The 26,895-nt window shown below is 45.4% G+C and overlaps 1 protein-coding gene across 1 annotated transcript in view; it reads left to right on the top strand.

Annotated features, from left to right (window-relative positions):
* The first annotated feature begins 903 nt into the window (after window positions 1–903).
* Window positions 904–26,895, top strand: part of CDYL (chromodomain Y like) — a 153,302-nt gene continuing 127,310 nt past the window's right edge. The window contains exon 1 of the mRNA XM_060163759.1: window positions 904–1,184. Within this exon, the coding sequence (XP_060019742.1) occupies window positions 1,161–1,184 (24 nt within the window). The 5' untranslated portion in view covers window positions 904–1,160. The remainder of the gene's footprint in view (window positions 1,185–26,895) is intronic.

The raw sequence follows: 26,895 nt of genomic DNA, 5'->3' as shown, positions 1-26,895 counted from the left end.
GAGGAACAGGGAGGCCCAGCGCGGGGGAAGCTGCGGGCCGAGCGGAGGCGGCCGCGCCCTCGCGCCGCCCTCGACTGCGCCGGGCTCCCGCCCCGGCCCCCACCCCCGGCCTGCCGCCGAGCTCGCGTGCCGAGCGCGCCGGGCCCCACGCGGGCGCGCGCTCCGGCTCCGGGTCTTGGCGGCGGCCGCGGGGGAGGCGGGCACGTGGTGCGGCGGGGGCTCCACCTGGCCACGCCGCCGGCCCTTCGCTGGCTGGCCGGGCCCGGACAGGCGACGCGGCGGGCGCGCGGGGGCGGGGGCTCCGCGCGCTCCGCAGGGAGGCTGCGCATCGCTGCCGTCGGGGCGGCGGGCTGCGGACGCGGGCCGGCGCGCCCCCCGCAGCCCACTGCCCAACGTCGGGCCCGCCGGTGGCTGCCCCTGTGCGCGTCGCCGTCCTCCGCCCTCCCGCCCCGGGCCCGGCCCCCACGTCGAGGCGGGCGCGCGGGCGGCGGCGCGGCGCGGCGCGGCCGTACCTCCGGAGGGCACTGGGGCGAGCCGGGCCCCGCCCACAGCCCCGGCCCCGCCTCCCGCGGCCCCGCCCACAGCCCAGGCTCCTCCCCTTCCTGCCGGCCGGCTCCCCGCGGCCGCCCGCCGCGCCCGGAGCGCGGCCCACCGCTCCCCTCGGCTGTCCCGCCCGCCGGCCGCCCCGCCCCCCCGCGCGGGCGGCACGAAAACCCGGAGCGCGGGAGCGCGGCTCGGCCGGGCCGGGCGGCCGCACTGGGCATGCTCAGTAGCCGGGGCAGGTTTTTCGGTCGCAAGTAGGAAGCTTTTTGCACTACACCGGAGAGGGGGAGCCGCGGAGCCAGCGCGCCGCCGTGCACCGCCGCCGCGCCCGCCCCAGCCCGGCCCGGCCCCGCGGCGGCGCGATGAGCCTGAGCCCGAGCCGGCCCGCCGGGGAGTGAGCGCGGCGCGGAGGGCGCGTTGCGCAGCTGCTCCTGCGCACAACCCGGCCGGCGGCCCGAACCGGCAGGAGTGAGCGCCGGTCCGCGCCCGACCGGCGCCGGAGCCGAGCGGAGCAGGAAGCGCAGGCCACGCAGGGACCCAACTGAAACAAAGTGTCGGCCGCCGGCTGCGCGGCGTCTCGCCGGCCCTGCCCCGCGCCCCCCGCTCCACCGCCCACCATGGCCTCCGAGGAGCTGTACGAGGTACCTCCCCTCCCCCCGGCCCGCCGCCCCGCCGCCCCGCCCGGCCCCCGCCCGACGGCCGGCCCGCCGCCCCCTCCCCCCCGGCCGCAGTTTACTGGACGGAAGCGCGTGCGCCCCGGCCCGGCGGCGGCGCCCGAGTTGCGGGGCCGGGGGTCCCGGCCGCGGGGCAGGAGCGCTGACGCGAGCGACTTGCTCGGAAGGAGCCAAAGTGCCCGCGGCGAGGCGGTGGGTGCGGAGCCCGCGGCGCCGCCGGGCGGGGTCCGTGGGCGGCGCGGGGGCGCTTTCCTGGCCGTTCGGCGGAGCGCTCTGGGGAGGGTTTGCCTCCGGTTTTGGGGGGGCGAGAGGAAGGGTGCAACTGTCTCCCGACTCTGCTGCTGGTCTGAGCGATGCACAACATCGCACCGAGAAGGCTAAGCGTTGACCACATGCTTTAATTAGGTTAGCATTGTGGCCGGAGCCAGGAAATTTAAATTTAACGCTGATACACCGTCATTCATTTGCGCCGCAGCGGTGCGAGTGAGAAAGGGCACCCTCGGAACTCTGAGTTGTGGGCGATCGGTCCGCCAGCTTCGACTTCAAGTGGTGCGAATATCAGTTTGGGTTTTGAGGCACATTTTGTGCGCCTCGATGGAACTTCTTGACGTGTTGCGAAGTCGACTTCCTGGGAGTACAGAAGCTTGGAAGGCTCTCTGTTCTTTTGGACAAATGGTTCTTCTGTTGCGTATACGTATTTGTAAATAGGTCTTCGTAAGAGACTAAAACTTCTGCATACTCTTGATTTACCTTTTGGATGCGTTTAGGGACCTGGGTGTTTAGGTCTTAAGGAAGCGTCTGTAAAGAGTAGAGCCCCTTGGCCCCTGTGAACCCTTAATAAGGACCAGGTGAGCCTTCTGAGGGGTCTTCTCTTGTGGAGCTCTGTTGCCAACAGTGATAGCCTTCTAGCAACTTCTTGTTACTTTTTTATAAAGCAAGTTTTTGTTGTTTTAAAAGCAAGTGTTCGCAAAAGTTCTCAGGAGGAGGCCGCCTTCTGGAGAATCAGTGGTAAGGTTGTTGGCCTCCCCTTACATTGTACGTGGTCAGTGTACCTTAGCTGGCCCTGAGAATGTTCCATTCTGTTCAACCATTTCACACATTAGCTGTGCCCTACTGTATTCAAGATACTATCTTGGGTCATTTGGGTACTAAAGGGAAAAAAAAACACTCCCTGTTCTCAAGAAGCTTCCCGTCTAGGAAGGAAAGTGTTGTGTTTGGGAAAGGCCCAGAAGTAGAGGCTAAGGCATGCAGTTGGGAAAGTACATAGTGTGAGAGCATGAGGGATTTTGGTTTCTACATTAGACTACTTTTTGAGAGTTGAGGCTTGAGTATTCACTCGTCATTCATTTTTGTGATTATAAATACATAATAAGTCAACTTGTTCCATTAGTGTGTGGGTGAGGGTAGCACCTTATACATAGGTTGTATCTCATGTGTAAAAAATTCTGAAGACAACACTTTTACCACCAGTGCATTATGAACTAAATTTAGTTCTTTCTCTGCTTACTGTATATCTTCAGGTTTTCCCTTCTCCCGGCAGCATCCATTTATAAGTCACATTTTGTACAAAGTTTGTGTTCATTCAGTGTGTTATTGAATGCCTACCCTATGGAGGTTCTGTCGGGAGCTAGGGAGGGATGAGGGACGGGAATGGTGCATGCCCTCAAAGAGCATCTGTTGGAAGAACTAAGTACATTGCAGAAAAATGACACACCTGCACAATTGAACTCTTGATTCTGAGTTTTAGTTTTGGAAAAAAGTGTTAGTAGAGTTGAGGTGACAGTAAATAGTGTGGTCAGTATATTTCAAGGTGAATTTTCTCACTTATCCTTTACTTGTAGGCAACACTGTGACTATATATGAGGATTGAAAGTTGATATTTGAAAGTTCTGCATAGCGATTGAGAGCCTGGATTTGGAGTCAGGAAACCTAGGTATTGAAATCCAACCCTGCCACCTTGAGCAAATTAACGTTGAAAGCTCAGTGTCCTCACCTGTAAAATTGGGATCAAAGCTAACCTCATAGAGCTGTGAAGTTTAAATGAAAAAAACATGTAAAGCATACCTGTGGTTCCCAGAGAGAACACTTAGAAAGTGGTGGTTATTATTGTGTTCTACCTGATCTAACATGCCTCCTGGAGGCCTGGTTTTGCTTCTAAAGGTACAGAATTGTACTGTTGTAATCAAGGCGGTATTACTTGTGAGGCAGAAATGATAGTAGTTGTCAGTAAGCACTGACTGGCAGCTTGTCTGGGGGGCGGGAACACTAAGGTAGGTTAGTAGCCGGGTCCTGGGGCATGAGTTGCCTGGTTTCGTCCAGTTCTGCCTAAATCGAAGGAGAAGTTTCATGTTTGGTCTCCAACTCCACAATTCCAGAGGGATATACTGGCAGAGGAGGAGGTTCAAAGTTTTGCTTTTTGAAGTAACTTGGCATGGTAAGAGCACGGGTCTGCCTCAGCGCCGTGAACTTGGGCGAGTTACCTGACTGCGAAGCCTTTGTTTTCTCACCTAAAAAGAAATGAGATCTCCAGCGCTTAGCATGGTTCCTGGTATGTGGTGATAGTAAATGTTTAAGTGCTTATTGTAACTGTGCCTTGTGAATAAAAAAATAAGGGAACAGAGCCTAGAGAAGATGGGCTGGAGCGTCACCCTCCCAAAATTGGAGGAACTACTGTTCGCTGAAGGACAGGATTGGTTTACCCCCTGCATCTCCAGCAGCTGGGGTCAGGGAAGACAGGTTTTTTAAGTTTACCCATGCTATGAACTTTCTAGTCTTCACAAAAAGACACGCATCCTTTACATCAGGGGTCCCCGAACTTTACGTAAGGGACCAGATAGTTATTAATACTTGAGACCTCGCAGGCCAGGCAGTCTGTTACCACTGCTGAGCTTTGCTTTTGTTGCCCAGAAGCAGCCATCGGCCATGCCCTAGAGGAGCGAGCGCCATGCTCCAGTAGAACTGTTTATGGACGGTGAACTTCAAATTCCATGTCATTTTTACATGTGATGAAATAGTCTTCCTCTTTAAAAAAAAAATCACTTAAAAATGTGAAAAACAGTCTTAGCCCATGGATTCCACAAAAGCAGGCAGTGGGCTGGATTTGTCCTCCAGGTCTTCGTTTGCTAGCCTCTGCTTTAGATGACGAACTGTTCTGGACCTGAGTTTTCTCCTGGGGTTTTGGGCGCATGGAGGTGGGACGTGCAGTAGTTAAAGGCCTTCTAGCTCCAATCCTAGCTCTAGACTTAGAGCCAGACGTTGTGGATTGCACTCTTCCCCTTCTATGTTGGGAAGGGAAGAGCTGTAAGTCTTAAGTAACTGTCTCTTCTGAACTCCCTCATCTGTACAATGGGAATGATAATCACTGCTTCAAAGAATTGTGAAGCCTGAATGACATTAGCATGTCAAAGCAGTTTAGAGTTGATAAAACGCTATAGCCAGGTGTTAAGTGGTTACGTTTACCCTATGAAACATCTTTATTTTCCATTCTTAAAGGAAAAGAAAAAACCACACCGCGCTCAAACCCTGAAACCAAACCTTTTTTCCTTTGATTATATTGATTATATCACCGAAGGAGAGAAAAGATCAAAAGAATCTTAATTTATCTAGTGGCCAAATAACCACCAGAAGAGTGAGTTCATGTGCTTTGAGACAGGAATCTAATAACAATGAAAGCAGCGTTCTTGTTTATCTTAATCATTCCTTTTTCTCAGCGGGGGTGGGTTTTTTTCCCCCCTGAGAACTACTGTAGTCGCTTAATTTAAAATTCAGGAAGATCCCAGTGCTCCCGTCTTGGCCTTCTGAGAAAATATTTATCCAACACATGCATGTTTCAGGCAATCAAAAATGGAAGTGAGCTTTTAAGAATGAAATGATACCTGGCTCATAAAACGTGTCTTCAAGTTGATTGGTTTGGAAGGATAATCAGGATTTGGGGGAAAGTTAAGTCTTCTGAATCTTTCTCCTTTACTTTGGGACGAGATTGCACCTCTCCCGCGCACCGCAGGAATTTTAGTTGTAAGTCAGATCCGCACGTGTGGTCCAGATGCTGGTCACGAAGATGAGGAGACCCCGTGACTGTTGGGTCAAGACGGACCAGCATCTGCCGTGTGTGGTTAGCTGGCTCTTGAGGTTGAGATCCCCCCAAATAAGAAAGCAGAAAGCGTTATTTGACTGCTGGGATTGATTGTGTGGTAATAGTCACGTGTGTGTGTGGTGTGTGTGTGTGTGTGTCGAACATTAACACTCTTAAATGTGAATTGCGGAGAATACTCCTGCCTGAGCAGGAGTGTGGAGACATCACCTGTGCTTTTCCTTTGAATTTGCTTCCAGGTCCTGTGTACTCGAATAAGTTTTTCTCTTCTTGCTGTGATACCTAAGAATCATTTAATCTTTTTCTTGTGCTCTGTAATGATTTTAACTATTGAATGTATTTTCATGGTGTATTGGAAATACTTCATTCAGTTCTGAGTATTTGAGCCGCACAGAGCCGGTCTAAGTCGAGTTTCTGCGAATAAGGAGTCATCGTTTGTATATTGTGTGTATCTATAGGCACGTAGCATCATTGCGGGTTCTGTTAAGATAGAATACATGCAGATTCTGGGGCCCAGACCACGAGCTTGTAGTTTTTGGTGTTTGGTTGGAGACAGGGATCTTCGCTTCAGAAAGCTTCTTTCTGGAATGTGGGTGGAGTTAGGAGCCTCTGGATTGCACTGGTCTGTTTGCGACAACACTGAGGGGGTCGGGATGTGCCTTTGAAAAGGTTGAGCTCCAGGTGGACCAGACAAGTCCTTTGCGGCCCGTTGACCGTTGCCGGTGTTTAACTGAGTCATTCCAGGAAGGCAGCATTAAAAACACCCGGTAGTTAGGTATAAGGGCTGTTTCTGGAATGTCTGTCTGCTGTCTTCATCGTATGGCGTATTTGTCCACCAGATTGTAAGATTGGCGCGTACAGTTTTTAAAACTAGGACCTTTTTTCTACAGTTCACATTTTTCAATAGTTGCATAATTGTTGAATTATTCAATACATTTTAATGAAAGAGTGAATTAAATGAATGACTTACTTCCAGTTTCCCCTCCCCCAAACATGACGCCCAACACTTAGTCCTTCATCCACATATGTGGTTTTAATGCGAGGATGGGGGAACTTCCAACTGTACTGTTTCCCACACCAACTTAATTCTCTCCAGCTTTTTAAGCTGGTCAAGGCCTGGGAGGCCCGTGTTCTCTGGGGAGTCTGGGAAAAGTCTTTTGCTTTGGTGTGAAAATTTGTTCAAGTAATAAGAGTGTTTTTTGGGGGGGGAGAGGACCAGCAGCTTTCCTCTGTTTCTCAGGGGGAATCTATGACCCCCCCCAAAAGTATTAAACTTGTTCTTGAGACCTTTGAGCTAAGACTTGGGTTTCACCACCCTTCATTGATGACTTCGACATTGTTTTTGCCGAACTCAGTTCTGCTTCAGCCAGAGCCTACGGTGAAACTGTGTTCAGACCTCGCCGATCGGGTTTGGAAGATGCTAATTGTAGTCTTTTAAGTGGCTGCTCTTGAGATTTTACATACATAAAGCCTGAAGTTAATATTTTAGCTCCGCTTCTGACAGTGCAAGGACTTGAGATACTTTGAACCTGATCCACCCCTGAATTTACATGCTTTTATTTTCCAGCGTTAATCATCATCCGTGCAAAACCCTCACGAAGTAGAGCGTTGTTGTTGCATATGGACAGTGTTTCTTTAGCTTTGCCTGTGTCTTTACCAGTTTCTTTGATCATCAGTCTTCTATCTCAGAACTTCCTTCTGGGATTCTTTTTTCTTTCCTTAAGTATATCCTTTAGAGATTTCTTTAGGGAGGGGTTGGTGGTGGAAAGGTCTCTAGTTTTTTGATTACCTGGAAATGCCTTTCTTTTGCCCTCATTTTTGAAAAATAGACTTGATTCCAAATAAAAGTAGTTACTTGGTTATTTCTGTTCAGCATTTTGAAGCTATCATTCCGTTGTCCTCTGGCTTCCCCGTTATTCTTGGGGACGCTGTCAGTGTGGAGGTCTGTCTTCTGTCTCTGCTGGCTTTGGGATCCTCTCTTTGACTTTGGTGTCCTCTAGTCCTGTTACAGTGTATCTCTGTGTGGCTTTCTTTTTATTAATAATCTTGGTATATGTTGTGCTTCTCTTGTGGGTTTGTGCCTTGCCAGTTGTAAAGGACTGCTGGCCATCTTACCACCATCAGATCCCGCTGTGCTTCTGCGCTCTCCCTCGGGAATTCCAAGGAGGCGCTTATTCCGTCTCCTCCTCCTCGCCCTCTTGTTGCCCTTTCCTTGTTTCTGTTTTGTTTGCGTTCTGGGTATTTCCTTGGATCTCACTTCTGGTTCGCTAACGAGCTGTGTCTAATCCACTCTTTAACTCATCCATTGAGTTTTTAATTTCAACAATTATATTTTTTTACTTCTAAGTATTCTGGGTACCCCTGCCCCCAGCCTGTTAGTCTGTGGCTTGCTTTCTTCATCTTTGATGTTTGTCTGTTTTTATGATCGTCTCATTCATTATGGTTGGATTGGAGGAGTTACTGGGACATTTGTGTATTTTCCTTGCTTCCTGCAAGCCCGACGAAGTGCTAAGAATTACATTTTACTGAAGATCTGTTATTTTGCAGTGACAGTGCCCTTTGGAACCTTGTTTGCTTTTTTCTTGCCAGAATCTGAAGAAACGTATTGAATTGGAATTTGTGGTATCGTGACTAGGGATCAAGGGCTTGAGCCGACGCTTGAGATTTACCTAAAGATACTGAGAGTGTAAACTAGATGTCAAGGGAACTGTTGATGAAAATGGATATAATAGTTAAAACAAATGCTTCTGAAGCAGAATGTTCCACATCTTCGTTCTGCCCGCCCTGATATATAGGCATATCTTGTCTAACTTCCCTTTGCCTGAGGTTGGCCTTTGCCTTTGCCTGAGGTTGGCCTGTTGGTCTGGGCTAGTGAAGCCATAGTTGTTGGCCTAGCTTGGTCCACACCTACACACCCCATCCCTCCTCTGTCCCTTTGTGTTGCCGTTTTTTCAGTACATGGTGGTTTCCCCAGCTTGCCAGCCTCAGTGTCGGTCCTCATTCAGGACCTCATCAGAGTTCACTGTTAGCAGGAATCCTCCCCTTCAAACTCCATGTGACTAATTTCCTCTTTGTTTTGCATTATAATAATTTGTACTTGCTTCTTTATTACTTTTTCTAGGTATTAAATAATATGACATATATTTTCTCCTGGAAAGGTTGGCTACCTATTTTTTGGTTGGTTGTAAGTGCCTAATCTGAGGACGTGAATGTGGTGAGCAGTCAGTAATTGCTGACTTTCAGCTGAAATACAAATATTATAGTGACTGGAGTTGCATTATTTGAAATTATACCATATATGTGAGAATTGTGCATTTAGGTATCTTGTTTGAAAAGCCATATGGTGTTTTGGAGGAAAGTTATTTCTAAACTTGATACAAATAATTTGGAGGAAAATTGTGTTCCTGGAAAGAGTATTTGAACTGTTGGCCGCAGCATTTTTTACGTTTACCCGCTGGTGAAAAGTGGGGTGGGGGGGATGTCTAACAATAGTGTTCTCTAGTTGGAGAAGTCAGCTCAGTATACTTAGGAAATGTCTTTACTCTTTGTCTCTCTCCATTTATAACAGTCTCTGCCATGGGACATCCTCAAGAGGTTGGTAGTTTCCAGTGTCTGTTGGATGAAGCCCCCCAGTGTTGGTTGCAGGTCATGAATGTTTCTGGTTACAATGTTAACATTTTTCATCAGTAGGTTACTGTTTAGGATTTCAGCGCATCCCAGAGTTGCAGGCAGAAGCATGTCTTATCTTAGCATGTAACTGATCTGGAAGCTTCAGCTGTTCAGAATATGTGAGAACCAAGACAGAAAAAGTCCTCTTGGCTGTAAAAAGTTGTCACACCCCATACGCACTGAACACTCTGGGTCTCTCTTGGAGACCGTTTGCCTGTATTTTCGGCATGACGTGCTTGGAGTATACGGCTTCCTCACTTAGCTTGTTAGAAGCAGATATCTGGTAAGGGAAAGGGAGCCGCCGCAGGGAGGTGAGCTGACATTAGTAAGTTTGCTTGTGAGATGAGCTGAACTGGGAAGCTGGGGACGGCACCTCCAGGTCATGGAGAATGGGGGCTCCTGAGCCCCCTCAGGCTTGTGAAGGGCAGGGCGTGTTCACAGAGTGGAAACCAGTATGTTGAGAAGAGCTATCAAAAATGATTTGTAGAAAGTTTTGGGATGTAAGTGGCAAAGCTCAGTTTAATTTTATGGTTTTCCAGAGTTTCCAGAGGAGAGAGAGCAAGTGTACTTGTAGTGGGATGGAGGGGGGAGTTGGGGGGGGGTTACAGCCTGGCCTGTTTCTGAATCCTCCTGGTACCCTAAAACCTCTGTGGAGCTAACCGTGTACTGCAGAGAATGATCTTTGGTTTGACACGCAGTGTTTTAAGAGTGACTACCAGTTAACACTTCTCCGTGAATCTTTGGGTTAGGTTGATGCTTCAGGAAGTTGGTGTCTTCGTACAATTCTTCATCCACTGCTGGGTATGTCCCCCTCCCCCTAACGGGTTAAGAGCAGGGACTTGCCCTGTCATCTTCCATGGTGACGCTGGGTAAAGGAAGGATTTGGTGATTTGCCGAAATGTAAATGAGAATATTTGAATTGTGTTATGGATGAAAAATTTTGAAAAACCTTGTTTCAGTCGTTGTTTTTACCATTGAAGTTGAAAGAGATTTATTTTCTAGCTGAAGGCGTCTCACTGCTGGGAGTTGAAGAGAAGGTGCAGGAGCTGTTTTTATCCCGGGTCTGCCGCCTGCTTCTCTGCTTAGCAGAGCGGTGGTACTGGTTCTTGGTCGGTCACGGGAGCACGTGGAGGGGCCTGTCTGCTTCACGCTCCTCCTGACCCACGGGCTGGGCCAGAGCCCCCTAGAAAACGTCCTGTCTTCCGGACATCTCCATCCTTCATTCCTCTCTCCCTCCCGGATTTCCTGTCCCCTCATCCAGCTTGGTCCCTCCAACCTGATTTCCGTCCTCCGCCAGGTGCCCTTTGAGCCGAGGCTTCTTCCTTCATCCCATTTGGTCTCTGGACCCGGCTTCTCTGCTGGCTTGTTGCTCTGCTGCTCAAAGCTCTGGGAAGGAGCGTCCGGCTGCCCCGCTGGCTAACCTTGCCTTTCATCTGTACGCTTCAGAGGGAACTCCCCGGGCTGCCTGACACCTCCGACACCTGCGGTGGCGCTCAGCGGGCTCTCCAGCTCTTGGCCAGCGTAATGGGCCCCTGGCTTTGTCCTCTGACTTCCCTCCCTCGTGCAGGTGTGCTTTTGAACTCAGAACACCAGGTAAAGGGCTATTTTGTGATCATTTTTAAGGAAGGAGAGGCGTGTGTGTAGTGGCAGGGGTGCTACCTAGAACAGGACGTGTATCGCCTCTTCCAGAAGAAGTCTCCAGAATTATTTTACGTGCCACCATTTGGCACCACTGGCTTCAGCTCATAAATGAGCTTTCTGAGAACGTTTTGATTAAATTGACAGGCACAGATCGAAAAGTGTATTCCCAGGGGAAACAGTACCTCCTAAGTAGGTCCAGGTTGGCTCCGATTACACATGATGAGGCTGCGATGATTTTGTAGGAAGAGCGAAAGATGGTGGAAATGAGATCTTGTCACTGCGCGCGCGCATGTGTGTGGGTGTGCGCGTGCGTTCACCTTGGCGGGAGGTTCCGCTAACCCAGGAACCGGCTCAAGGTCAACAGGAGAGAGGCTGTGGTGGTGAGCGGGCAGCTTCACAGCAGCGCCCCCCGAGCTCTGTCCAGAGGATGACCTGGGAGAGAAAAAGGCCGGAACCACCTGTGACTGGGTGGGGTGCGGGAAGGGCTGTTCCCAAGTCCAACTGTCGCGGGCCCGATCCCACAGAAAGGAAAGCTAAGCCCTCGAGCCCTTTGCTTGGCTGATTTCTGCTGCAGTAGAGGGTCGTGGCTTGGAGTTCAGTTAACTTTTTAAGAAGCTTTCTCTAGAGTGGAGCTCCCCTCGGGGAAGCGTGCCCCCTGAGTGCTGGAGGAGGGACCCTGGAGAGAGTCAGGATGCTCGCGTGGCCCGGCAGGCAGCTGAGAGCTCTTGCTGCCCCCTGACTCGCATCTCATTCCCCAGCCGGGGGACGGGGGTGGGAACAAAACCGAGGTGGAAATTCCCATCCCTTCAGTGTTTGCGCCACCTTCCACCTCTCTGCAGTGTGACCGTGTTTCTCTGGGATCCTGCCATCCTACCGGGCGCCACTCCCACGCCCACCTGTGAGGACCACTCTCGGGGAGGAGGGATCTGGCTGTGCCCTCCACCCTCCTGGAGGAGCTGCCCCGTGCCAGGCGCCATCGCTGGGCCACGTGAGGTCAGCTAGAGCCCTGGGTGCCCTCTGAAGCCGTGTGGAGGCCCAGCGGAAGTGAAGGCTGCCTTCCCTTTTGCTGCAGGAATAGTGAGGCATCACCCCTTGTCGGAAGCTCCTTTGGTTTTCAGTTAGGCTTCTAGCCTTAGTAGCATCCCGGGTAGGGGAAGATGCCGGGGCCACACCGCCCCACGGGCTTTCTTGCTGGCCCAGCTCTGTGACCTGGCCGGCCTTGGGCACCTCTGAATCCCCGGGGCAGGAACTCCAGAGATTCAAACTAAAGCACCTGCTGCCTATGGAGAAAGGGTCTTGAGAGCCGCGTGCAGGGGCTTGTCGGCCTCTGAGGAGATGTGTGTATCACAGGCTTCCGGCCCCTAAGATGGTTGTAGGGTTAATGACCGAAAAGTTTTGTTTGTTTTCTCTATCTGTCTCGCATTTTCGTTCCTCTCTAACTCTGGGCTGGGGAAGTGAGATTCTGTTGCTGTCTTTTCCACCTCGTGCTCCTCTGCTGCTCGTCTCATCCCACCCCCACCGCCTGTTTGATGCCCTCCGTCATATGATATGGAATTGAACTATTCTCAAAAGTTTAATGAAAAAAACCAAGCAAACAGTAGAATCCTTCTGTCTTTCCAAAACAAATCAACTTTCTATCTATAAACTAAGCTACTCTTGTATTCGTCCTCCCTCCCCTTTCCCTGTAGCTCGTTTGTCTTTGGTAGAAAATGGATTTCTCACCCCTGCTGAACTTCATCATCAGTTTAGGACAGACACATCGTCCAGTCGGGTGTTTGCTTGTATATTATATGTAAGAGGTTAGTAGTGATACAAAAGAGCAACAAACATGTAGGAAGATTTACTCTCCTCCTGTTTTCGATTTCTGTTAGCATATATGTTAGCAAGAGTTACTGAGGAGCTATTTAGTAAACGTCCTCAAGTGATTTATGAGTCTGTTAAACATGGCGTTAGAAAAATTTCCTGCAGCAAGTTTATGACCATACCTTTTAAACATGAAGATTGCTTAAACCTTAAAAACACCTTTTTAAGTTTTGGGGAGCAATGAATAATGATGTGACGATAGTGTATTTGAGTATATGTAGGTGACCTTTCACATGCTTTATAAAGGGTTCTCAGGGTCCAGGAGGCATTACCTCGGTGGGTTAGGGTTAATGCTCAGGGGTTCAAGATGCTCTTCTATAAGACGCACACTAACACCTTAACCAGAGGAAAAGAAAAAACACCCCCCTGATTGTTCTTGCTAGAGTTAGAAGGGTTTCTTAAGCTCTTTGTAGTGTTAAGTTAACAGGTGATGGTAGTTCAGTTACAAAAACAAGCAGGATCCTCATCTGCCTTTTCTTCCATGGTCTCCATCCTTGGGATCACTAAGCAGACAGAGAGAAGATGTGACTAAAACAACGACATTTTCTCCTGTAGCTTGTGGGAGCTCACAGTAATTCCCTGTAATTTTCAGGTAGCCAGTAGGTTTCCTGTGCACAGCAGCCTAGAAATCTTTTGTATGAACCTAAAAATGAGTGACTAATTACGGGGTAGAAAATGAATCAGCTTCGTCTGAGATCAGGCAAGTTTGCAAGGAGCCATGAACTTAACGCGTCAACACAGATAACAATTTTTGACTGTCACCAACGGCTTTAGGTTACACAGGTGGCTATAATGAAGCACAAAACATTGATGAAAAGAGAAGAAAGATCAGAGATTCCATTTGTCAAAATTTCGTCCAAAGGAGATTTGGAAAGTTTCCACAAAGATGATGAATATAAAGGATGATTTGACATTTACTATGATTTTTTTTCTTTAAGAAATAGAACAAACTAAAACATGTTTGGGGGCTTCCCTGGTGGCGCAGTGGTTAAGCATCCGCCTGCCAATGCAGGGGACATGGGTTCGAGCCCTGGTCCGGGAAGATCCCACATGCCGTGGAGCAACTAAGCCCGTGAGCCACAACTACTGAGCCCGTGTGCCACAACTACTGAAGCCTGCAGGCCTACAGCCTGTGCTTCGCAACAACAGAAGCCACCGCAACGAGAAGCCCACGCACCGCAATGAAGAGTAGCCCCGCGCTCGCTGCAACTAGAGAAAGCCAGCGCGCAGCAACGAAGACCCAACACAGCCAAAAATAAATAAAAACCAAAAATAAAACCAAAGAAAACATGTTTGGAGAATATATTAAAGGGAAAGACGTGTCCAGTACAAATATTAAAAGTCTGACTTGGAGTAGCCAGCATTACCATTCTAAAGAACCAAGGAAGCGTCAGTGTCAAAGAAACCAGCCTGTTGTTGTCGGCACCAGTAGCATCGTTCATCATATAACTGATTTCTCAGGGTCGAGTAGATTTAGCAAGTAGGAAGTAGGAAGTTTGAGAATCAGTGAGACGCAGAGGGAGCAAACCCGAGGCCTGTTGATGGGCTCTTTATCAGGACACTTCATTTTGTTTGTGGGAAACCATATTTGATGTACAACCGTATCATCAACTCACTAGACTGTAGAGTTTTGAATTGCCCTGGTTCATTCCCAAATTCACTTTTGTGAATTTTTGGCACCGTGGGGGATATTCAAAAAAAGACTGCGCGCGCAATCCTGAGAGAGGAGAAAGTTCTGAGAATGTTTTGTTTTCAGCAGCCTCTTTGAAGTAAAGAGTTCAGCCTTATAATGTCACTCCTTGAACCAGCTGACATCCGCTTGGCAGGCAAGTGCTTTGAATTTCATGGTCTCATCACCTTACTCGCGGTTTGTATGTAAAGGCCCTATGTGCATGTTTATCGAGGAAAGAAAATGGAAGTCAAAAAAGAACAAGAAGTCATCCACTGCTCTAGCACCCAGATTAGCCACCACAAGCCAAGGCCCATCATTCGGGACAGCTTTGTGCATAAATAATGGTAGAAGAGTGGATTATACAGCTCACAGTTATTTCATAAAAATAGAATTATATCCATGCTGTTTCACAGAAGACACATAGAAGTTAGCACTGAAGGAATTGTGGAATGTTCTATAAAAACCTTTTTTATTTATTGGTCCATTTTTCTTTTGCTTTTTTCTTGATTTTTGGAGTTCTTTGTAATCGACGCTAATCTTTGTTATTCATCTTGCAAATGTTTTCTCATCCGTGTGGTGTCCTCACTCTTCATTAAAGATTTTAAAATCTGTAACACAATTACATATTTCACCCACCAAATTAATGAAAATTTACCTTTTAATGCAGTCTTATTTTCCTCATTTTGTTTCTCGTTTAGGAAGTCCTTCCTACACCAAGATCATTATCTTCTATCTTTTCATCCAAAAGTTTTGCTTCTAACGGTAGCAAAAACCTGCCGTTTGTTTTTCTGGTATGAAGTTGGGATCCGACTTGTTTTTCCACTGGATAATCTGCTGCCATCGTTTATTAAACTAGTCGCTCTCTCCCCTTCCCGTTTGCCCCTCTGCCATACGTGAAGTTTTCGTTTACGCGTGTGGGTCAGTTTCTTCTTCTCATCTGGTGTTTGTCTGTTTGTCTTTTCTTGGTCACGCAGCACACACTGTTGTCATCAGTATGGCTTTGTAATAAGTGCCCTGCCAGGTATCTTGATCTTGTTCTCTTTTTCTGAAAGATGGCTCAGCTGTTCTTGGGGGTGCGTTCTTCTGCTTCCACATTGGGCTTGGGTTGATGCTGTATTGCATTCATGGGTTACTCTGGGGCACTGGAGATGCAGCAGTGGAGCTGACAGATAAAAGTCCTGCCCAAGGAGCTTAGATTCTAGCAGTGGCAGCAGGCTAAGTGGGATACAGCTAGTGGCTTGGGGTGTGGGTTAGTTTTATATAAATTGTCAGAGAAAGCCTCATTGATAAGGTGACATTTGGGACTTGAAAGCAAAGGAATGCCCCCAGAGGTTGGCATGTTCTTAGCGAGTTTGGGCAGCAGCAAGGAGGCTGGTGCATCTGGAAACAGAGAGGGATGGTACCTGAGGTCAGGGTGGTAGTGGGATCTAGGCAGACCCTTTGTAGATGTGCTGAATACTCTGAGTTGTATTTTTACTGAGATGGAAAGCCATTGGAGGAGTGACATAATCAAATTAAAATTTTTAAAGGGTTGTGCTGGATGCTATATGGAGAACAAACCGTGGCAGGACTAGGAAGGAAGCTGGGAGATTGGTCAGCAGGCTGGCAGAATAACTCGGGCAAAAGATGTTGGTGTTTGAAACCCCGGGTGGCGGGATGATGGAGTAGTGAGGAGTGACTGCACTTGGGGTCTGTTTTGAAGGTGGGGCTGGGCAGGATTTACGTGTAGATTGGATATTGGATGTGACGGAAGGAGAAGAAATGGAAAGAACGTGGGGTTTTCAGGCTCAAGTCACTAGAAGAATGGGATTGGCCAGTTATTCAGACAGGTGTAACTGCTTAGCGCTCAGCTTTGGTTTTTATCGCGGGGGAGGGCTGGGGGGGTGGATAAGTAGGAGTTGGGCTTTAGACGTGTTAAGTTCGAGATGCCTTTTAGACATCAGGTGGCGGTGTGGGCAGGCAGGGTCTAAAAGTTCAGAGTTTAGGGCATATGCTTCGGCGGGAGATGTCTGTATGTGCATGGTTTCTAAAGCCGGGGAAGGAGGGAGTCATCCAGGGACTGAGTGTAGGTAGAGAAGAGATGTGAAGGTTAGATCGTGGGGACGTTCTTATATAGAACCTGAGATGAAGATGCAGTAAAAGAAGAGGCGTGGCCAGGAAAATAGCAAGGCAGAGTGGTGCGCTGGAAGCAGGTGACGAACATTTCAAGGAGGGAACGACTCAGTGTTCTGTGCTGTCGTGGGGACCTAGAATTGACCACTAGATATGGCAGCAGCTGCTTGGGGGCGTCCAGGGGCTCCACCGGACGTGGGCTCGTGAGAGCATGGGAAAAGAGGAATTGGGGGTGATGACTGTAGGCAGTTCCCAGGACCGGTTTTTTCGAAAAGGGAACCAGGAGGGCGAGGTAGGCTCTAGAGTTTGTTTGCTTTAAGATAGGGGAAATTATAGTATGTTGTGTGACGCTGGGAGAAAGCTAATAGGCAGGGGAAATTAATGAATCAGGAGAGAGAGGGAGGCCGGGCAGGAGCTCGAATGGGATCCTCTCCCCCTCTCCCCACCTTTTGGTTCTTCGGTATGTTTTGCTACGCACTTTTTAAAAGTTTTTCAGTCTTTCTTAGATTTATTCCTAGAAACTATTGTTTCTTGTTGCTCTTGTTAGAGAGATCTCTTTAAAGTTATATTTTCTAACTAGTTAATACTTGTGCGCAGGAAGGCTGTTTATGCTTCATGTTTATATCTAGCAACCTTGTCAAACTATCTTGGTTGAAAATTCATAGATTCTTTTGGGTTTATATGTAGATAACTATATCTTGTGCAAATAGGGGAGATTATATTTTTCTTCCTCTTCAAATTCGTACCTGTTACTTTATCACTTTGGCTGGGACCATTTGGTACGATGTTGAATATCAGTTACTAACAACAAGGATTTTTTTAAAAAATTTATTTATTTTATCTGTTTTTTGGCTGCGTTAGGTCTTCGTTGCTGTGCGCGGGTTTTCCGTAGTTGTGGCGAGCGGGGGCTTCTCTTCGTTGCGGTGGCTTCTCTTGTGTGGATCATGGACTATAGGCGCGCGGGCTTCAGTAGTTGTGGCACACGGGCTCAGTAGTTGTGGCTCGCGGGCTCCAGAGCGCAGGCTCAGTAGTTGTGGCACACGGGCTTAGCTGCTCTGCAGCATGTGGGATCTTCGCGGACCAGGGCTTGAACCCATGTCTCCTGCATTGGCAGGCGGGTTCTTAACCACTGCGCCACCAGGGAAGCCCCCAGGCATTCTTATTTTATTTTTAATTCTGAAAGTTCTATAAAATTTTATTATTAAGTAAAAGTTGTAGATAGTTGCTAAAGTACCTTTGTTTAAAAAATATTTATTTTTGGCTGTGCCACGCCTTAGTTGCAGCATGTGGGACCTGGTTCCCTGACCAGGGATCGAACCTGGACCCCTGCATTGGGAGCGCAGAGTCTTACCCACTGGACCGCCAGGGAAGTCCTGCTAAGATACTGTTTTAAAATTAAAGTTCTGTTATTTCTGGTTAAAGTTCTCTTATTTCTAGCATGTGAGGAGTTCTTAATCCTGAACGGTTAACGAATTGTATGGGATGTGCTTTCTGCATTCATTAGAGATTGTCATTTGACCCCCTCTTTCCTTTTAATATTTTAATGTAGTATATTAATATATCATCTGATGTTAAGCCATCCTTGCATTTCTGGGATAAACCCTACTTAGTCACAGTGTGTTATTACGTACATTGTTAAATTCTTTTCATAATCAGGCTTATAATAGTCACTTGAAAAGGTAACCAACTTAATATTTTTTCCTACTATGGAACAGTTGCAGAATCCCTGGATTTTCTGTGTTTTGATTTTCTGTTTCTGAAGACTTTGTTTCACCTGCCTATAAAATCTTCTGGACTTCTGTTTCCTTTTAAGATAGGAGAGGAGCTATTTGATTATTCATTAGAGAATTACCTTGTGTTTCTTTGTCGGTGTTTTCTATTTCTTAAGTCAATTGTGGCCTAAAGTTTTTTATATTAGAGTATTTTAGGATATCTAAAAACCTGTACGGGATCTATGATTATATACGTTTAACATGCCTTTCGGTTTTCTTTTTTTTTTTTTTTTTTTTTTTTTTTTGCGGTACGTGGGCCTCTCACCGCTGTGGCCTCTCCCCTTGCGGAGCAACAGGCTCTGGACGCGCAGGCTCAGCGGCCATGGCTCACGGGCCCAGCACCTCGGCGGCATGTGGGATCTTCCCGGACCGGGGCAGGAACCCGTGTCCCCTGCATCGGCAGGCGGACTCTCATCCACTGCGCCACCAGGGAAGCCCGCCTTTTGGTTTTTTGTGCCTTTTTCCATACAGATATTTTATCTCATTTGATTCTTTGTCAGAATCAGTTTTTTATTTTCCTGATGCTTTATATCTTTGCTTTCTACTTTATTTCTTGCTCTTTATTTCCTTCCGCCCTCTTGACGTTATCTGGCTCTTTTCCGAGCTTACTGAGTTGAACAGCTCATCTTGTTCTTTAGTGAAGGCTGTACAATTACCTTGTAAGTACAGCTTTAGCCACATCGTATACGTTTGCTTTATTTTTTTAATCTATCTTTAGATTTTTCTGTTTATTAAAAATAAATTCACTTATTTTTTTGTTTAGGATATTTATTCATATGTTTTAAAATCCAAAATGTATTAAAAAAATTTACAGCCACAAGAATTTTGTCTTTTTGTTTTTGAGTACTTATATGTACTTAAATTTAAATATTTTTAAGGTGAAAATCTTTTTCTTTACTATGTATCTTCTAATTGAGTTACCCCATGGCCAGAGAATGGTCTTTATGAAACCTTAATTCTGGAGGTTTCCTCTTGTGATCTTGTAAAAGGGTTTATTTTGGGATTTAGAGTTCATCTTTGCTGTTTATCCTTTTCTTATTTATTTTTCAATTGTCTGTTGGTCTGAGAGAGTTTTCTGTATGGATTGGGTATTTATTCTTTTGCTGGTTGGATGATATAGATTCTTTGACCTTGTGGTTGCCATTAATTTCTTTAGATTCTGCTTAACTGTTAATCTGAGTGATCAAATCATTCAGTGATTCCTTCTGAAATGTGACAGGGACGTATGTGTTATTTACCTTTTGAGTATATCTACTCCCTGTGTCTTATGCTCATTGAGAATATTTCTATTCTTTTTAATGTACCAGAAATGGGATATGTATTTAATAGTTAATTAAGTTTTATATGTCTTCCTTGAGGACATAACAAGGGCATAGTCACTATTAATTCTTCACTGAAATCTCCAACCTCACCTCCACTAGGTCAAGATTATTTTCTAGTATTTGTTTTATCTTTCAGAAATAAACCATCAATTTTTTTTTAAATCACAGTTTATTTAAATTTTCTAACTTTACATTTGAATGCCATTTCGCTTATCCCTTTCATTCTATGTGGGCTGACTTTTGCTCCTGAATTGCACCTTACTTTCTTTGCTTTTCTATTTTCTTTTTTGAGATATGATTTGGATACCATAGAATTCCTCTTTTCTTTCTTTCTTTTTTTTTTTTTTGGCTGTACGCGGGCCTCTCACTGCCGTGGCCTCTCCCGTTGTGGAGCACAGGCTCCGGACGCGCAGGCTCAGTGGCCATGGCTCACGGGCCCAGCCGCTCCGCGGCACGTGGGATCTTCCCGGACCGGGGCACGAACCCGCGTCCGCCGCATCGGCAGGCGGACTCTCAACCACTGCGCTACCAGGGAAGGCCTAGAATTCCTCTTTTTAAAGGATACAGTTCCGTGGTTTTTAATATGTTTACAAAATTGTACTTTTACCGTTTTCTAATTTTGGAACATTTCCGCACCTCAGAAAGAAACTCCTTACCCATTGACTGTCAGTCCCCACCCCTGTAAGCCTGCACCCCTGGCAAGCACTAAATCTACTTTCTCTATGAATTTGTCTGTACTGCACATTTCACTTACATGGAATTATACAGTATGTGGTCTTTGTGTCTGACTTCTTTTCTGATATGCTAATAATTTAGCCTGTTTTCAGGGATCATCCACGTTGTAGAGTGTGTCAGTGCATTACTTCTTTTTATGGCTGAATAATATTCCATTTTGTGACTAGACCACATTTTGACTATTCATTGATTGATGGATATTTGAGTTGTTTCTATTTTGGTGTGTTATGAGTAATCTTGCATTTATATAGAACATTTATAGAACATTTATACAGAAGTGTTTATGTGTGCATATACTTTCAATTCTCTTGAGTATATATTTAGGAGTAGATTTCATTACATCTTTGAATGATTATTTTAGTTAGGATTTGAGATAATAAATTCTTGATATTTATATGTCTAAAGGTAATCTTACTATTATATTGTTAATGGCTTTTTAGCTGGGTATACATTTTATTGGTTGACAATTAAGATTTATTAGCTTTGCAGCTGATGAAAAAAATCCGCCCCTCTTTATAAGTCATCTGAGTTTCTGGTAGTTTAAGATTTCTTACCCTTGACAGTTCTGCAGTTTTACTACAGTGGGTCTAAGTGTGGATATGATATACTTTTGATCTGAGGATGTTTGGTCCTTTTAATCTGTGTTAATGCCTTGAGGAATTGTTGTCTCTGTGTTCATAAGGTAAATGGGTCTATAATTTTCTCTTCTGTTTCCTGTCAAGAATTATGCTGGTCTCATAAAAGGAGTTAGGAAACATTCCCCTCTCTCACTTTCTGAAATTGGTTTTGATTCCTTCATGAATGTTTACTAGAATTTATCAGTGAAGCCATCTGGTACTGAAATTTTCTTCTGTTGAGTTAGGTTATGAATTCACTATCTTTAATGGATATGAAGTTATTCAGAATTGGTATTTCTTCTTGAGTTTTGGTGTTGTGTCTTTAAAGGAATTTACTTTAAAGTGTTGGATTCATTGGCAGATAATTGTTTATTATTCATCTCATTTTGATTTAATTTGCTTTTCTTTTTAGTTTTATAAGGTGGAAGTTTAGGTCATTGATTTAAGAGTTTTCTTGCTTCCTAATAAGAACATGTAATGCTATAAATTTCCTTCAAGCCCTTCTTTGGTATATCCTGCAAAATTTGATATGCTTTCATTTTATTTATTTTTTATTTTTTTGCAGTACGCGGGCCTCTCACTGCTGTGGCCTCTCTTGTTGCGGAGCACAGGCTCCGGACGCGCAGGCTCAGCGGCCATGGCTCACGGGCCCAGCCACTCCGCGGCATGTGGGATCTTCCCGGACGGGGGCACGAACCCGTGTCCCCTGCATCGGCAGGCAGACTGTCAACCACTGCGCCACCAGGGAAGCCCGATATGCTTTCATTTTAATCTAGTTCAAAATATTTTTTAATTTCCCTTGTGATTTCTTTGACCCATGGGTTGTTTAGAATTAGGTTGTTTAATTTTCAGGTATGTTAGGTTTCACTAGATGTTTTAATTTTGATCTTTAAATTCCATTGTAGTCAAAACATTTTCTCTAGATTTATTTTTTTTGGAATCTCTTTAGACATGTTTTGTGGCACAGTATTTGATCCATCTTGGTGAATGTTCTCTGTGCACTTAAAAAGTTTATATAATTCTTCAGTTATCAGTGGAATGTTTCATAAATATCAGCTAAGTTAGGGTTAATGCTGTTATTTGGGTCTCCTGTATTTGTACTGTTTCTAAAAATCTGGTTTGAACGATTATTGAGGGGTATGTTAGGATATCCAACTATGAAAATGCATTTGTCTCTCTTCTGTTTTTGTTTCACACATTTTGATGCACTGTCATTACGTGTGTGTGTATTTATTATATTGGTATAAGTATACCAATATAGTGTTCTGTTGATCTTTTAACATCATTGTGAAATGTCCCTTTTTGTCTGTAGTAATACTTCTTGAAGTCTATTTTGTTTTATATTAATATATCCATTCCAGCCTTGGTATGTATTTATTCAGCCTTTTAGTTTGTTTCTGTCTTTATAAAGTGCTGCTTTTGAAACTAGAATGTAAGTTGGTTCTTGCTTAAAAAAAAAAAAATTACCAGTCTTTGCCTTTTAATTAGAACGTTTAGTCTGTTTACATTTAAAGTAATTATTGGTATGGTTGTATTTTAGGTCTACCATTTTGCACTTTTTTAGGAAGAGATTTTTGTTTGTCTTTATTCTTCCTTTTTTTGGTTTTCATGTTAGTCAAAGTTTAAAATTCTCACTTTAATTTTGATGTTGGTTTTCTAGCTATATTGCTTTGCTTTTTTGGGGGCAGGGGGAGGGCGGTTGCTCTCTAGGAATTACAAGATGCATTTTAGCTTTATCCCAATCTACTTAGCATTGGTTTTGAATCACCTCAGGTAAAACCCAGAATTTCTTCAATAGTATATTTCAGTTTCCCGCCTCTTACCTTTAGTAGTATTGTCATATGTATTTCATCTAAATAGTTTGTTCTGTAGTATATTTTCATTTCTCTCTCTTATCTTCAGTATTACATTGATATGCCTTGTAAACTCATCAGTAGTGTTGTAATTTTTGCTTTAAGCTGTCATCTTTTATAATGGCTAAGAAATTGTATATTACATATATAGTCATCCCTTAGTATCCACATGGGATTGGTTGCAGGACCCCATGTGGATACCAAAATCTGCATATGCTCAAGTTTCTCATATAAAATGGTGTAGTACTTGCATATAACCTGTGCACATCCTCTTTAAATCATCTCTTAGATGACTTATATCTAATACAGTGTAAATGCTATGTAAATGGTGGCCAATGTGTGGCAAATTTAAATTTTACCTTTTGGAACTTTCTGGAAATTTTTTTCCCTGAATATTTTAAATCCACTATTGGTTGAATCCATGGATGTGAAACCTGCGAATACAGAGGACCTACTGTACCTACATAATGACTGTTTCTGGCTTTATTTCTTCCTGTAAACTTAAGTTGCCATGTCGTGTGATTTCCATTCAGACTCGAACTTTCTTTAGCATTTCCTGTAGTCAGATCCGCTGGTGATAGATAAATGGTTTTCTATTTGAAAATGTCCTCATTTCACCCTCAATTTTAAAGAATAGTTTTGCTGGATACTAGAATTCTTGGTTGACAGGGTTTTTGTTTTGTTTTGTTTTCTTTCTTCAGCAATTTGAATATTTGGTCCCAGTGTCTTCAGACTTCCATAGTTTCTTAATGAGAAGTCAGTTTATGTTCTTATCATTATTGTTTTTGTTTTCCTGTGTATAATACATCATTTTTCTTTGGCTGATTTCAAGATTTTATCTTTGGCTTTTAGCAGTGTGACTAAGATGTGTCTTAGTCGTTTTATGTGTTTTTATTCTGCTTAAGGTATGTTGATTGAGCATTGGGGGATTTTTCAGATGTTGTGTCTTCAGAAAATTTTTTCCTTTCTCTTCTGGGATTCCAGTTAGTGTGCTGCTTCCTGTTGTCACACATCATTGAAAATTCTATTCCTCTTTCGACCGTCTCTTTTTCTTTCTTTTTTTCAGATTCTTCTATATTCAAGTTCATTACAGCTGTTAGAAGAAAGCATCAATTTGTTGTTTAGCTAATCTACTGAGTTCATTTTACTGTTTGTTCATTTGTTTCTCTGTTGACATTGCTGTATTTGTTTACTCACTGCTGTCATATTTTCTTTCAATCGTTTGAGCATATTTTCCAAATTCGTTGAACCGTTTGTTGGCTGCTTTGAAGTCTCTTAAATCCAACATCCGAGCTCACCTGGAGTCAGCTTCTGTTGACTGTCTTCTTACTTGCATACGGATCAGACTTTGCTGTGGTTTTGCTTGTCTAGTTGAAAACTGGACATGTTGTAATGACCCTGGACTCTTGTGTTCTTCCGAGGATTATTGGGGTTCTATTGTAGCAGACAGTTAAATGCTTGGAGTCAAACTATAAATTTCACTTTTACTGTGATAGGTGTCTGCTTATGTATATCTGCTCTGTTCTTGTCTTTCCACTGATGCTTCTTTACTCTGGCGCCCTGTGCCTGTAAGATTTGGAAGTTGGCCAAGCATCTCAGTAGAAATGGACTTTCCTTCTCCCTGTTCTTGTCTCTTCTGAGGATTTCTCTGGGTTCTAGCTGATCTGCCAGCGTTGGGCTTTGCACTCTGACGTTTAGAGCCTTCTGCGTCCCTGTGCGTCCCGAGCACAGCTGCGAAAGGGCATCACATTCATAGATTTGGCTTCATGTTCCTCTTTCAAAAGATTTCTCACTGGCTGCGTTTTCCCCAGGCCGCTGGTGGTTTCCTTTGAGCATATGTGGTTCAGCTGTCAGCCAGGGGTATCAGCATTTTATGCTCTGAATTGGAGTGTCGCTTCTTGTGCAGTTCTGGTGCTGTCTGAAAACTCTAAATTTCTGGTTGCTTCCCCAGCTCTGAACTCTGATACCCGGCACCTTTAGCTGGTAAGGCTCTGTTTTTTCCAGCCACTAATTTTGCAGCCATAGCTTTGGGGGTTGGGCAGTGCCCTCAAGCCAGGAAGCAGTTCTTACACCTTAGGGTTGTAGTTTGTGAGATTTAACCCTTTCCTTGGCTTTTGTAAGCGCTGTGTTTAGGTAGTTCGTTTGTTTTTTTTTTCAATTCATTTTTCATAAATGTTATCTGTGTGTGTTCTCATGACCCGTTCAGTCTTCCCGCCATTACAGAGAATTGACTCTTGGTTTGTGTTTTGAAGTATTAGGGAGCAGCTTATCTGTTTCAAGAGCATGTCTTCCTGTCTTCCTGTGTGCTTTCATTGCTTGTAGGATCGTCCTATTCATCTTTTTTTTTTTTTTTTTTTTTTTGCTTGCAATACGTTTGTATGAGATTCAACCACCATCCTTTTTCTGTCGTTCGTTTTTATTTGAAATTAGTCTCTGTTCATTAGGAAGGGGGACGGGTCAGGAGAGGTTTTCTCAAGGCACAGCTCCAGAGCTCCCTCTTCTGTCATTTTTGATACATGGCCTTGTCCTTCGTGGCTCTGTCCTGCCATCCTTACCCTTCAGCTTTCACCTGGCTGAAAGCTCCTCTGTCCATTGCCCCAGCTGTCCTCTCCTGCTCAATTTGTAGTCTATTTCCAGCATTTTTCGTGAGTGGAAAGGAGCTTTGCCTGGTTGGTCTCAAGAACTCTTAAGGCCTAGACAGCTCCAGACCACTGAGACCCGACTCTGGACTCCATGCTCACCTGTGGGTTGAGTGTGCAGAGGTTCCTGCTGCTTCTGGCAGACGCTCTCGCGGGCCTGCTCTGTTCTCCGGTGGGACCTGCCGATGGTGTTGGCGTTCTCCTGCTTCCATCCGTCAGATGCCCCGTGGCTTCCCTCCTGCACAGATCCTGGTACATCTGAGTCTTGCGGCTTTTGGTGACTTTCCCTGTGGTTTGGGGTTTCTTGGCTCCTACTGAAGATTCTGATATTTTTAGGGCATTGGGGAAGTTGACAACCTCCTGCTGTCCCTGTGCTCCCTTAGTTCCTCCGGTCTTGAGAGGAGGCAGGGCCTTTATTCTGCTTCTGAGGCTGGAATGTGTGTGAGGATTCTCTCCCGTTCTCTCGCCAGCTCCCTCCTACAACCAAGGTCAGTGAAGACAGACGCGTTTCCTTACTCTGTTCCCTGGTCACCCCTCTGCTTGAGAGTGAAGCCTGGCATCTCATCCGTACGTGTGGGTCTCTGTCCTCACGTCCCACCTCACGGGCTTTGTCCCCTGACCTTGAGAGCATCAGTAGGGCATCATCTGGCTTCAGATGGTGCTTCTCTTGCTCCGTTGTTGGGTTTTCATCTTTATATTCTTAAAGATTTTCCTACTTGCCAGCTTGTGAGTGATGCATTTTAAAAAGTATTTTAAAAATATCTTAACTTAGCTTTGTGTTTCTATGTTTATTGTACTAGAAGGACTTGTTACTGTATTTTGTCCACCATACTGGTGAAAATGAAAATTTCATTTCTTTTTCTTGAAACTTGTCTCTTTTTCCATGACTTGTCTTTCTTGTTGCTTAGCATGCTTTCTTTGCTCTCTTAACCTTTTTGGTGTTTGAAATGCCTTTGTTCTCTGTGCATGTTCTAAGAGTTTGCCATCATCTCCTTAGGAAACCAGCATAAGTAAGCCGCATGATTTTTGTGGAGCTTGGGTTTTCAGTCACTTAGAGACTGTCAGGTTTAGATAAAGGGGAGAGAAAACAGCGTAACACTCGTGTTGTTAGTCCTAGGAGAACACAGGTCGCTCCCTACATTTCATAGACTCATAGACTATTACAGCGAGAAAGGTCCTGGGCAGTAATATTGCCTGATCCACCCTCTTCCGATTCTACACACGAGGATACAGTAGGTGAGACTAAGAGAGGCTACTGTTGAATTATGACGAAGTGCAAGACTCTAGGACCTTCGCTCAGCTCTCCTCCCATCCCTGCAAGGTGGGTGGTAATCACCCCCTTTAAGAGCAATTCGTGTTGCAAACACAGACCTTGGTCACCCCGTCATGCTTCTCCTGGTCAGCGGTCCGAGGGCTCTGGTCCCTGACACCTGCCGCCCCCTCCCGGGAGGAAGCGATGGCTCAGGCTGTTGCATCTGCTCAGATTTTTATGTTTTCTCCATGATTAGTCTTAGCGTTACTCTCTCCCCGCCCCTGTGAACAGCAAAATAGCCCTCCCTCTGGTCTTTTTCTAGCGTGTTTCTTAGACTTGACACTCACACAAGTGGCTGTTGAAAGGGGGAAAGATCTTCGGCTCCTCCCTAAATACATTCTCCATCCCACACCCGTTGTAGACGATGTCTTTCAGTGGCAA

The sequence above is a fragment of the Lagenorhynchus albirostris genome, chromosome 10 (genome assembly GCF_949774975.1).
Source record: "Lagenorhynchus albirostris chromosome 10, mLagAlb1.1, whole genome shotgun sequence".
Lineage (NCBI taxonomy): Eukaryota > Metazoa > Chordata > Mammalia > Artiodactyla > Delphinidae > Lagenorhynchus > Lagenorhynchus albirostris.
Note: the sequence above shows the minus strand (reverse complement) of the source record. Positions and strands in the feature narration are given on the sequence as shown.